The following is a 14283-nucleotide window of genomic DNA, read 5'->3' as shown; positions in this document are numbered from 1 at the left end:
AAAAGTTGCTCTCATCGTGTTATATGGTGCTGAACACTTTTTATTTCCGTGAAACCTCATTAAGGCACATAAATCATATGAGGCACGGTTTTCACGGAATTAACACACCGAACACGAGCCCAAAAATAACCTATATCTATCATAGAGACAAGGGGATATATAAAACAGTAACTTCAGACCAAAATGAAACATTGTGGTTACCAAGACACTTGACATGAGGGACAAAGACTGATGATTAGGATAACATTTTTTGTATTGGAAGGAACAAAAATATTCAAAATTATTTTTCACAACAAATACCTACTATTATAAAAAATGTTAACTCATTATGTTTCTGGATAAACAGGACCCTAACATCATCGATCAATTTATCCTAATAACTCTTGGTATACGTGTGATTGAAAAACCCAATTGGTTTCTTCTTGGTGCCCCATTATCTGATGATGCCTTAAAATTTTGTTTGGAAGAAAAATTACAATCAATTCATGTCATGTCAGGACGTTTATCTATTTTACCAACACATGTCGCATTCCATTTATTGAACAATTCATTAGTCATTCCAAATTTATCGTATATTTTGAGGTGCAGCCCTACTTGGCATGATGAACAGGGATTACAAAACATCGATGACGAATTAAGAAGGATACTGGAACTCATCACTAATAGCCGTATCGAAGACGAAACTTGGTTACAGGCGTCACTTCCTGTTTCTAGAGGAGGATTAGGAATTCGTTCAGCCACTTCACTCGCTGTGTCGTCATTTCATTCATCATTTTGCAGTGTTTCCAATCTGATAGAAATCATCTTACAATACCCAAAGCCAATATCTGATTGTGTTTTTGATCGGGGCAAATCTCTTTAGGAATCCAGAACTAGCCAAACAATGAAAATTGAAGACATGAAAAACCAGAGGGCATGAAATAAACTATTACTAGATCAAGCAACTAGTATTTTACTAAAGACAGCTTCTGACGCTTCAGAAAATAACGCTCGTCTTCTCGCAGTAACTGTGAAAGAATCTGGTGCTTGGTTAAATGCTGTTCCTGTAGCATCACTTGGGACTCTATTGGATGACGACTCTTTCAGACTTGCCATCGGATTTCGACTTGGTATACCACTGTGTGTTCAACACTTTTGTAAATGTGGTGCAATTGTGGATGAATCAGGTACTCATGGGTTGAGCTGCCGTTTTAGCGTTGTTTGTTTATCTCTTCATTGTGCAGTTAATGATCTAATCAAAAGGGGTTTACCTTCAGCAAAAAGTCCTGCCATTTTAGAACCCATAGGCACACATCGAGACGAAGGAAAACGGCCGGATGGTGTGACACTTGTTCCATGGAAAAATGGTAAATCGGTTGTTTGGGATTTTACTTGTGTAGATGCATAGAATAAACTGCTACGTCGCTCAGTCTGTGAAACAACTATATTAGTACTGTAATAAGTCATCTACTGGACTTATGAATCTAAATATTATTTCATTTCAGTGAAAGGCAACCTACTGATAGATGTTTTTTGTTTCAGAAAAACCGGCAATGAGGTCGAGTTAGCTAGGAGTATGGGACCGCCGGGATGGGCATGCGTACAAACCCAGGGGGCAAGTCTCGTCCATTGACTAACGCTACGGTACCGGTGCCTCAACAGTCTTTTGCCATATACACTATTCCCATTGCCTTATTGACATTTGTGTTTTTACAAACAGGTAAATACTGATGAATTTTCTTTCATATTTTCGTAACATGAATAGTTTGTATGTTTGGAATTAATCCTCGCAAAATATTACTTGATAGATAGATTTGAAACCTCTGGCTTGAAATGAATCTAATGAATACACTTTTTCCACACCAGAAATAGAGCATTATCTCCCGACGCGAGTTTTGTTAACCAGTTCAGCATCATCACGAGATGATTAAAACTAAATCTTTGAACTAATCACATGTCAGTGGGCATATTTGAAGACTGTCTATAAATCAAATCATCTAAAGGAACAATTCGTTCAAGCCAGTCTCAACTACCTACGCTGTAGGTTAATGGACTGACAAAAACCAGAAAACAACTACTTCCTGGCTAATACCACGATGGGTGTTGGATTATATCGGGCTGTTTGGTCACTCGTCTGTGCAAGATAGTGACTATGCTTAGCATGAGGTCGATGATTTCCGATAATTGAAAATTGAATTACTTCAGAATATCATTCCTCGAACTAAGCTGAAGCGGAACACAAATGACAGGTGTATCATCTGCCTGTGAAGGAGGTAACCAACCGCATATTCGAAATTTGCCCAATTCTTCGTAGAAGGAAAGAAAAGTTTTCACATATATAGTCATATGTAGTTGTTTTGAGATAGGTATCAGCCCATTAACCTGAATGAATTGTTCCTTTAGATGCTGTGAACTGAGTTTAGCCTTTTGTTATACATATATCATCACCTTTGGTAATGAGAGTCATTGAACGGGTTCCTATTATCATTCCTTGTTTTAGTTTATTATTGTACCTCAATTCTTGATTTATATGTCAATGACTTCTATGATTTGAAAATCTACAGAAGAAACAAAATGTATAAAAAGAAAGAAAGAGTATAAAAAATGTTTTGTATCTGAAAGCAGACAAGGGCAATGAGGTTGAGATATGAGACAGATCAGATCAGCGCAGGCTTTGAATAGAAGTCTACAGTTACTAAAATGTGCGGTCTACCAAAAATTCACAAGCCTGGCAAGTTGGTACGACTAATTGTTTCCGTCATAAGTTCCTTCACTTGCTGCATGACTAACCAGATAGTTTGAAACAATCTGAACCTTATAATTGGTGCGAGTATCATTTGATATATTCTCGTTGTTTCCAACTGTCTATAACATAAACTATCGAATATTTGAGTGATCGAAGACTAAATATAACTAACAAAAATCTGCATGGAACAGAATTTCTTTCAGTTCATCAACTATTTCTATAGACAACACGACAGTGAAAAACGCAATCTTGCTCTCCATACCTAATCTTGTAGATTTGAATTGGTAGCAAATGAGGAGTCGAATGATGTATTTGCGATTTTTGATAAAAAGAAATCTGAAGTAGAGGACTGCTAGATATGAATGGAGACAAGTTTTATAATTACGAATCAGTCTACTTCATTTCCTGGAACCGCGAATCTGGAAGAGTGTTGCAGCTCTGTTATTTTGGAACAGATTCATTCTACGATAGAGATTCCGGTTCTGCCTTTCATTACGTAAGAAAATGACAGCGTCTGTATGGAATGGGACTTTTATCATGTTTCGATTTCCAAACTATCGAAAGCCTCTAAATGCCTTATAGCAGTTTTGTAAGGTATATTGAGCAACACTACGTATGAGTATATTCGGTTTCATAGACCACAAAAGTGATGTCGCCGCAATTTCTACATTTTATGCAATATCCATCATTGGCCGGAGAGCTCTGAGTGGTTCAGTAAAATGGCACAATACCGCATCATTTTATACAAGTGCTTAATTACTTCGATGAAACATGGTAGACGCGAAACAATGGAACGGCTGGTAATTTCTCCCAGCAATCCAACAGAGTAACCGTATTAAAGAAATGAAAGCCAGAACAACTGATGAAATTCAGGAAATTACATCTGAAATAATATGAAATGCTCCACGAGATTTTCAGTATCGTCTTGAGTATTGTCAGGTGGAGAATGCCAGATATTTGAATATGAACATTTACAACCGTCATCAGATAATAACTGGCAATTGTTTTGTTTTTGAAAATGTTTACCACCCTGTATGAATTTAATACTCAGTAGTGGTGCAGCTCAAATATTTGAATATAAATTCAATTATAAAAGTTTAGAAACGAAATGAAGTTTGAGTACAAAATTCAGAAATATAAGAACGCTGAAATGAAAATTAATAAATAAATGACATGATAATTAATAATAATATTTATTAATTTCTTCAGGACATCCTAATATACATACATTATTTTAAAATGATATAAATAAATAACAAAATAACAAAAATCATGAATGATAGAAGAAAAAAAGAAACGCATTTTTCAATAATTCAATAATGGTTTCAACATGAGGATATCCATAACAAATATATTACAAAACAGAAAAAAGACAATCAGGGATGAGATTTTATATAGTCCATGAGTTTTTTTTCAATTGGAAAACATTTATTGAATCTTTCAATGAAAGTGGGAGTTTGTTGTACTCATTCAAACCTTTATGCAATAAAGACTTCATCGTACTAGTCAAATTAGTTCGAGAAAAGTGGAATTTTTGGGAGCTACTCGCTCTTGTTAAGTGGTTATGGATTTGAGATTTATATATAAAGAATTTTTCAAAATAAGTTGGAAGCAAGTTACGTGTTAGTTTGAAAATGCATATCATTGCTAACTCGTACAATCCCTGGGAAACAGACAGTCACTGCAATATACTTAACATGTTTGATATACTAGTAGGTATATCTATTCACTTGCAAAATAATCCTCATTCCACGATTCTGTAACTTTGTAAAGCCGATACCTTATTTTGGTCAAATGAGTATAAAAGACAAGCACAATAATCGAAATGCGGTTGGATTATACAATTATATAATGTAACTTTTGAGTACATTTGAAGCTGAGATGGAATTCTTGAGAAATAATATATTTTTTCAGTATTTTTTTTGTATATATAATCAAAATGAGCATGAAGGGATAAACGATTATCCACCATGCAACCTAAGTATTTGAATTCACTTACGAACTCTATTACATCACCTGCAATTTGTAATCTTATGTTGTGTTTGTTGATGAGTGATAGCTTATAACCAGTTGATAACCAGTTGATATAACCAGTTGATATTTGGTTTTGGAGGTGTTGAGTTTTAGTTTATTGTGATTCATGTACTTGAAAACATTTCTTAGTTACTTGGATATGATGAGAGGTTGCCTATCTTCACACTAGCCTGCTTAAATGCTTATTGTACAATAAGTAAGCAGCTTCTTCAAACTTTTTCCTGAACCAGTGTTTCTGAATGATTTCAGCTTCGGACTACTTGATGTAAGTGATAACAAGTGCAATGATGCTGTGTTATTTTCGATTTGCTGGTTTTTCATCACTGGATGTCTTTTTTTTTGGTGCCAATACGGAGTTCCAGCGACCTCTTGGTTTCGCGATTCTAGGAGGAGCTGTCCGCATTGTGTGGCTGGTGGTCCTGAATCTGAAGCAAATTTTAATGTTATTCAAACTCGTTTCTTACCCTCTTCGACATTTCTCCGCCGCAAGAAAAGGATAGCACTAGCTGTGACGTCTTATTTTTCTTGCGAGACTTTTGCTAGTCACCGTTTTCGAGTAACCATTCTGTTCAAGATCTTTCCTGATATATCCTAGTTCCTTGTCGACACTTCTCTTCGTATTATAGCGCCGAAATGCAGAATCAATTAGGGTTTCGACGATTCCTTATTGGATTGATGTTGGTTGGATTCGTAATTCAGATACTGTCTCATATGGGTTGATTTTCGGTATAGAGATATTTTCCACTTGTTGGTCCTCTTCACAATTACGTCTAAAAACGGCAATTCATTGTGTACTTCCCTCTCCATTGTAAGTGTTATAGAAAGTATCACTCACTTGAGGTGTTGCAAAAAAGTGTACAGTTCCATGGCTAATGTTATGTTTTTTTGGGTATCTTCAATAGCCAGCGTTTCAAATGTACATCTTGACTAAGGCAGGTGAAAGCAGAGATTCCATTGACAGTCTGTCGTCCTGTGCGAAGAACTTGTTCCTCAGAACTTATCATGTCCGGAACTGCTACTTTCACTTGATTCAAAACCATTATTGTTTCTCTTGTTATTGTTATTTTACATTCTTTTATCATTTATAATCATTATGTGTTCTGCCACAGCCGACTTGTTCGTTTGGCCTATTCTGCAGTTTTTTTCGTGCTCCTTCAGCCTTGTTTCCATGGATCTTTTGGTGGTTCCAATGTATACCTTCCCACAACTGCACAGTATGCTGCTGCTTCAGCCGATCTGAGGCTTTGTTGTATCTTCTTGGTTGGTTTGAAAATCATTCAATTTGAATATCTCTTTTTTAATTAACTCATCACGTTGAAATACCCTATATGGAAGTAGATTTGATGCTGATTATGGGCGATATCAATATAAATCTTATGTTTCCTAACCTAACAGAATGTGAAAAAGTTCATATTCTGTTAAATTATTTCAAACTAAACTAGATAGTGGTAGCACCAACACGAGTGACTGAAACTTCTCAATCGTTCATTGATGTGATAGGTGTAAGTGAAAATTTGAATGCGATAGTGCATGAAAATGAAGACTTCCCTGGATTTGCGAACCATGTGGTTGTTTTTTGTAATGTGTGTGTTGTAACTACTAATAAGAAGAAAAATATGTGAGTATCGAGTTTTCAGTGAAATTGGTAATCAATTTGCAAACATGCCCACATGACACAATATCGTTTTCACTGAAATTAGAACTGAAAACTCCGACTTCTCTATTTCAATTCTTCTTGACACACACGCGCCAATGAGGTTGATAACTAAGGTAGAAAAATTATTCTCATATCACCTATGATAAGGTCGTTTCATTAAAAAAGGAATATATGCATCCATGGATGATAGAATAACTTCCGTGTCTTCAGAAGTACAAGTTGATGAATCTTCAGAGCTAAAACGTACGTACATAAGATACACACATACTCTTTTATTTTTTTTTTTGACGTTGTATGTGCTGGCTAGTCCTTATCCCCCGAAGCCCCGATACATTCGGGAGGGCGCTATCAACCACCACTTCCCCGTGGGGTAAGTGATCATTGGGTCCGAGAATCATGTGCCCTGAGCAAGCGCAGTGAGCCATGAATGACAGCCTTCTGCATCTTCTATTATTATTGTTATTATCCAAATATTTCGGTCTGATTATTTTTAGAATTCTTCTATAGATATCAAACCTGTTAACACATTTTTAGATAGTGGAAGTCCAAACCTATACTAGCAAAATTCGTACTTTTCAATTTTCGTTTCATTGATCTTATCGATGCTTTAATAGGATAAGTCAACTCTTTGATCACTTCAATTTTCAAATGTTAACCATTAGAATGTAACCATTAGAATCAATTCGCTTTCCCATCTTTCTGTTTCTTTATTGTATTCCCGCGGTAAGCCAAACAATCCCTTAATGACCTACGAGATTAAGGAACAAGAAAGGGCACAGGATTCGCTTGACGGTAAATTGAAAAATGATGGTCTTTAAATTGCCCTCACGTCGATTTTACGAATAGGCTGCCGAAGGAGATTATTAAATTTTGGAAACCATACATTTAACTTTTCGAGACTTCCTCAGTTCTTTTTTTGTTGTTGAAACGCTTACGAAGCGTTTATGTGGAATAAACTTCCTGAGAACGTTTTTCCAAATGAATTTAATCATCAGCGATTCAAATCCAATGTGAATCGCTACTTTCGCATAGGTACCGCTTTCAGAACGCCCTAAATATTCTCCTGTAGTGCTTGTGTTTTGTTCTCAAATTAAATCGTACTTGATATTACCCCAAATTCAGATGGTAAAGCTTCGAATGACGAAACCATCGTTATTGTGAATTTTGGTTTGATCCCAACTCAGGAATCGTACGTTTATTTGTAAAACCTCGCTATTCTTGTGCTAGCACAAGTTGAAAACAGGTTTATGAACTTGAGAATCAGCTCAAAATCGTTATGAAATAATTATTCACTAGAATATCCACTACTTAAAAAATTATTCTTCTCAAGGAACACTGACAGTCGATAAATCAAATAAAAGCCATAAAGCAGGTTTGAAAACTATAGTCTTATTGCTGTTGCTTTCCGTAGAGCTGTCTTTGGACATTTGAGGTGTCGCTGTTGTCTAGAAAAACAATAATTACACGCGCTACAAGATCAATAAATCCAGTGCTGTTTATCTACCAACATAACTATTTAACAAATTATTTCTGGTACGTTGGCTTTCGCGACCGAGATTTTCAGTGTTACTATCTTCATTCAGGTTTGAAGGCCGTCCTATTTTGGAACTGCATCCCAACGTTTCGCCATTACGAATGGCTGGCTTCTTCAGAGGTTTATTCATCTTGATGATTCGCCGATGACAAGTAATTTCTAGTCCGTAGGTTGTATGGTTGTATTTATGTTGATTTAGGTAGTGCGGATCTCCTGTTGATGTGTTCCTATTGGTCGAAGTGTTACTATCTGTCCTGTATCTGTAGGGTAGGGAGGGTGAGTGTAGACTCACAGCACTTAGGCCACATGTGACCCATTGTACATCCTCTGGAGGAATTGTCCTCCTAGGTCATCGTCCATCCTGTCCTTTTCAGGAAGGTGGACAGGTCACTAGGAGACATCTTCTTTATATTGGTAGGTGTAGGTCAAGACTTGTTTTGAGGTGTCTCACGGTGGCCTCCGCGAAGGTTTTGGAAGGTGCAGCGACATTACTGTCGTACATTTATGTTCATCCCCAGCCACCGCCTTAGATTGAGGCGAGCACTTCTGTCCAGCCTCGGGATTGGTTTTTGTTTCTGTTGTTTTTGTTTTTGTGTTTGTTTCATTCATGTGTGTCCCCACGAGTAGCAAGGAAAGAGTTGGTCACCTCTGGCAGAGCCCCGTATTACCAGAGATAGGCTAATAACAATGAGGTTTCGCCCATTTCTCCAAGGGGATCGTTCGTGACTGCATATCACCCTGCGGCCACGCAGCTGTCGACACGATTCCTTATACCTTAGCTTGGGTAGGCTGGTCCACGGTGGCATGTTTTACAAAAGCTTTTGGGGAGTTTCAGTTCCCTTCACCCTACTCATTTCTGCCACTGGCCAGGAGTCCGGCGACCCTGTCTGTAAAGCCACATTGGCTTCCCGGACAGAGCCTCCAGTCCCCTGGCTGTTCCCCTATCCGCTACCTGGGGACGCGCCCGATAGGTAGCCCAACTCACGGGGTTACTACCTGTTAATGACGTATCTATTCCCGTCGTATCTGTTAACGGGTTGTTATTGGTTACGGTATTAATACTTGACTTATTATTGAGTGACCTGTCGTCTCTAAGAGCCGTAACATTGCATTGCGCTGTTGCCAGTTTAGCATTTTTGATTATGGGATTCCAAATCCGCTTAAGCGTTACCACCGCCTCATATTTTCTGTTATAGTTTTCCGTATGTTTATGGATTACTGTGGCTTCCCGTACAACCCGACTGTGGTTTCCATCTTCAAACAGTATCGTGTTATCTCCTTCGCTAAGTACGTGTTCCGCTACTGCCGATTTGTCTATTTGAGCTATTCTACAGTTTATCCGATGTTTATTCAGCCTTGTACCCACGGATCTTTTGGTGGTACCGATATGATCTTTTCCGCAGGTGTATAGTATACAATATACCCTCACAGCTGATAGTGGATCTCTTTTGTCTTTCGCAGATCTAAGGCTTTGTTGTATTCTCCTGGTGGGCCTGAACACTGTCTGTTTTATGCTTTCCTAAGATTTTTCCGATTATCTCTGTAACCCTAGGGATGTACGGTAGAAATGCACGTGCAACCGTTTGAGATTCCTTCCTATTTCTGATGCATGCTCATGCCTTTAATTTTTCTGAATAATATTATCCATCTTCAGTATTGATACGTTGAGTAACTCTTTGAAATATGTCATGGATGTAATGTTCTCTGAAACCATACCTATTATAAAAAAACTCACAAAAGCTATTCCCTTCTTTTCCACTTTAATTGATAATGACAATGAAAGAGTTCTGGATTTCTTGATTAACAACATTAGATTATCGCATTGCCAGCACTCACTTTTGTATATATTCCACCAAACATTCGTCAAACATAAATGTTCACACGTATTAGAAAGATACCATTTCAGATGTTTGACTTATACCTAAGTAATAGATGTAAACAGAGGAAATATATGAACTTTATTTCATGATTGAGACCTATTAATATTGAGAGTTCCCAATATGTATCAATCTTACCTACTGCGCCATTAAAATACTATCGGCTTTCACATTGTGAAGAAGTCGAGAAGGTTACTCCCTATAAGGTCTTCCAACTTGTTGAATGAATACTCTCGACCTCTGTAATTGAAATAATCAAAAACTATCGATATTCAAGGAGGGAATATGACCAAATATGAAACAACCAGAGCTATCAACTAGTCATGTCCGTATGGCTATTCGACATTATTATTCTGCGTTATAAACTTTATGACAAGCTCAAGCATCAAAAGCTAACGTGAATCATATAAAATGCAGCCCGCATTTCAGTTGATTAACACTGAATGTTTCGAGTTTGAAACTCTGACCCATGTCTTGTCACATCAGATGCATGTGTGTATACTAAAATCTGCTCTATCTGCTTTGGACATTTTATGTCGAATAACTCGCTTATGATGCATTAGGATCGGGCTAAATGCAATTTCCGACGTTGCAAGAGCTGACAGTCTGTTAATGTAGTTGTATCACGGAGGTGGATGTCGCAATGAGCGATGATCTATTGCAGGTCTAGTTATCTTCAGATGAGTGATGCGAAACGCGTTCCACTGTATTTATATTGTCTTCTACTTCTTCAATAACTCACCGAACTCATACGCTACATTTTAACTATTGTAAGAGCGCTGACGTTTTGGTGAAATATGACGTGGCCGTGACTTGAAGTGTTTACCTCGCAATGTGATATCCATAACTATCTCACACGATCAGATGATTTATTGAGAAAAATTCTGAGAAAACTCCTTGAATTGTAATTCATTTAACATTCACCAGTTGTTACAAGACGGCTGACTCATTGTATCTAAAGCCAAGCAAAAATTTCAAGTATTTCTATCGAGAAATTGCTTTTATTCAAAAAATGAATTCTTGAGCAAGAAATCCACAGATGAGGATTTGAAAAAAAAAAACACCTTCTCTTGTTCCTAGTGTACTTGTCATGGACTGTACTGGTCTTTAATTATTTCAATAAATAGTTTTCAAACTGGTTACCGAAATTCGATAAATTACACCCATAATTTATTGGCAATATACTCAAAACTTATTTCATATTGAGGTATTGGTAATAAGAAATTAATCAAAAACCAATGCAATGTTCTTTTTAGATGCTATCCTTTAGAAAACTCTAAATAATTTCCGTGGCAACGTTAGTTGAGAACGCCTTGTCAACTTGTTTTGTATGTTACAACATTAGTTGTCTGTATATTGGCTCAAGTTTAAAGTTCGTTAACTTCGAGTCTGACAAATGGTTAGATTAACGGAAATGCACAAAATAACAGTTTTACATATGATCGGTTACGGAGATAAAACCCGAACAAAACAGGAAGTACCTCGCCCATTTTATGAGAAATTTCCTAATTTACCACCCATATCTCAAGGAACATTAAGTAAAATAGAGAAACAGTTTCGCCAGCTTGGTCATCTGGGGCAGATAAAAAAGCAGTAGCTGCTAATGCAATGAGTGATGAACTCAAATTAGATGTGATGCTTAAGTTTGAGAAAAACCCATATACATCGAGTAGACAGGCATCCATTACATTCAATGTTAGCCATACATCGATAGTAAACATACTGAAAGATAATAAAATTCATCTCTATAAAGTGGAAGACGATTTTGATAGAAGAACTTATTTTTATGAGCAAATGATGGACAAGTTGGATAACAATATCATCCATTTCGAAGACGTTATGGTTTCTGATGAATACCCTCCAAAGGTTCATGTTTGGGTTTGTAGGAAACCATACCACTGATCCCTTTTTCATTGAGAGCAACTTGAATGGCGATAATTATTTGGCACTACTTCGAAATGATGACATTTCAAATTTAGTAAATTTATATCCTGATCCAGGGAACCCTCAAGTTCCAGTGATTACGATATGGTTTCAGCACCACGGCATTACCAAGTTAATGTCCGGCAATACTTCTATACAACATTTCCCAATCGGTGGATGGGGAGGCGAAGATCGATTGAATGGCCAGTGTGATCACCTGATCTTTCATCATTAGATTTCTTTTTTTTTGTATATGTAAAGAGCAATGTGTACAAAACGAAACCTTCAGATTTGAATGACTTAAAATAACGAATGACGCTTGCGATTAGGTCAGCCACGCCTGACATGTTGAATAATGTTGGAAGACAGTTTTATTTGAGATTGGGATATTGCCAAGTCGTTCTCGGTGAACATTTTGAACATCTACTTCGTTAACATCCATAGTTCTGTTTCGTATTCTACATTTCATTACGTTTTGCATTACATTTTAGTTTTTAAGTGTATTTTATCGAATTTCGGTAACCACATGATTTTAATTAATTTTATCTCAATTGTTGCAATAAACTTGAAAGCCATAACATTTTTGAATAGAGAATAAAGAGACCTTTCACGCGATATATCACAAACCTATAATTCCTATTCAAAAAATTGGGGGTTGTACCAGTCATTCGAAGGGGGTTGAAGGGGAGTGGTATTTTTACGTTGAAGAATGTCAAATTATAATTTACATTTGACGTGTTTCGAATTTTTTTAAATATGTACAGTAACCGAAATAATGAATTTATTCCATTTGGCTTTTACAAAACTGCACTGTATATGGCTACATATGTAGCCAAAATGATCTATACAATTTATACAGATAATCAACTAATTGCTTCATTCACTCCGGTTACAAAATTAAATATTGCTGTAAATTATCTCCTGAAAAAATAACGGAAGCCGGCGCTGGTCTTCTTCGATCAACTACGACTTAGTCAGTCCAACTTGCGTCTCTCTCAAAATTTCTAGAACGCCGCGTCTGTTCGAGGATCGTTTCTTCAGCTTCCAAAGAGTTCCTTAAGGTTGTAATATTGTTGAATTCATTCGTGAAGTGTGGTTAATTATTGTCAAACCTATGGGTAAAAACGTAACAATATGGTGGCAAGTACAGAGATGATAGTGGAAAGAAATAGATGTCCGGTATCGACATGTAAAATAGAAAAACTTGATAATTGACTCAGAGAATCTGAAACACCGATATTGAACCATTGTAACCTTTTTATTAAAAGTACCTGGCAAGAAACCTTCATTAGGAAACCGTCCGAGAAAAGAACCGAAGAACTACTTCAATATAGTAGAGATCGGCTCAGAATAATTACAGGGTTACTAACCGGTCATTGTCCGCTTAGAGGACACTTGAATAAAATGGGGCTGTACAACGGAGACCTCAGCTGCAGATAATGCAACGAATGTGAGGCACTGAATTATAGTAGGCAGGCAATATATGGACGTACGAAATAACGTCCAGCCTGATGGAATGGGTGTCATCAGAAGATGGGAGAATAAACGCAATGAGCCCAAGAGGCTGCAGTGTTTTCTGGAGACTTGGACTAAATGGATAAGACAACGGACAATTATTGCAAAATGACTGGGTACGTGAAATAAACGAAAACAGTGACGGGGGCTTATTAGGGAAGACTGGCAAATGTCAGTAGTTGGTGAGCGATACGCTCTGGATCTTTTTGGCAGTACCGAGGTAGGGAAATTTCTAGAGACGGATAGTCAACCTCAATAGGCTTCGAAGTAGTTGGGCTTATGGGCTGACCAAAATAGTTAACAAAATTGTATGTTCAGTAGTATCGAATGCGTTTGAATAGTCCAAGAGAACTTAGATTGTTACTTTATTCGCATCTTCAGTTTCAGTTACATTATGCACTGTTTCTAGTGGCGATGTATCATGGCTTCAACCACTCCTGGAACTGAGTAATATATTGTGTGGGTTGGAATAACTTCTAAGTTGATTATTTATTATCCTTCCTATATTCTGCGAAAAAGTCAGAAGAACGCTTATTGACCTCGAATATATTTTGTAGGTTAACATACATTCTCAGTTGATTATTTATTATTCTGCCAATATTCTATATTCTAAAGACCCATACACTGTGGACCAAACCTAACCTATATTCTGCAATGGAGTCAGAAGAAGATTGAAACTTTACAACTTTAAGAGTGAATTTCGATAAAAAAACTTTTTGACCTCTTTTCATCATTGAACAAAAAATATGGAAATTTAACTTCTAACATCAGTCAAGTCTTGTTGACCTTAGTCTCACCCATTCTTTATATTTCAGTTCACTGTATTCAAGAAGATGCAGTCCACATCACTGCAATACTCGGTGAGTCGGTGGTGTTCAATTGCCACGTGGAGTTCCCTGAGGGACACCCCGTGCCGTTCGTGTTGCAATGGGAGAAGAAGGTAGGCGACACGGTAGGATTTCACACCCTCTGCTCTCTTACTGTGACGGTGGTGGCCCCGGATATTAAGACAGGCTGG

At 37.2% G+C, this 14283-nt stretch overlaps 1 protein-coding gene across 28 annotated transcripts in view; it reads left to right on the top strand.

Moving 5' to 3' along the window:
- LOC111502284 (immunoglobulin superfamily member turtle) overlaps positions 1-14283 on the top strand; it is a 278977-nt gene that overhangs the window by 164375 nt on the left and 100319 nt on the right. For 25 of the 28 annotated variants that reach the window (XR_012467466.1, XR_012467464.1, XR_012467467.1 and 22 more), the window contains 2 exons: positions 1522-1699; positions 14081-14217. Coding sequence is in view for 23 of the 28 variants with exons in the window: in XM_074183329.1 (XP_074039430.1) it covers positions 1570-1699; positions 14081-14217 (267 nt within the window). In the remaining 5 variants the exon portion in view is untranslated. The remainder of the gene's footprint in view (positions 1-1521; positions 1700-14080; positions 14218-14283) is intronic. The other 3 variants (XM_074183319.1, XM_074183317.1, XM_074183313.1) reach the window with 1 other exon arrangement.

This window comes from Leptinotarsa decemlineata, unplaced genomic scaffold, assembly GCF_025532065.1.
Source record: "Leptinotarsa decemlineata unplaced genomic scaffold, Ldec_3_MD MMD2_tig00026336_RagTag_RagTag, whole genome shotgun sequence".
NCBI lineage: Eukaryota > Metazoa > Arthropoda > Insecta > Coleoptera > Chrysomelidae > Leptinotarsa > Leptinotarsa decemlineata.
Note: the sequence above shows the minus strand (reverse complement) of the source record. Positions and strands in the feature narration are given on the sequence as shown.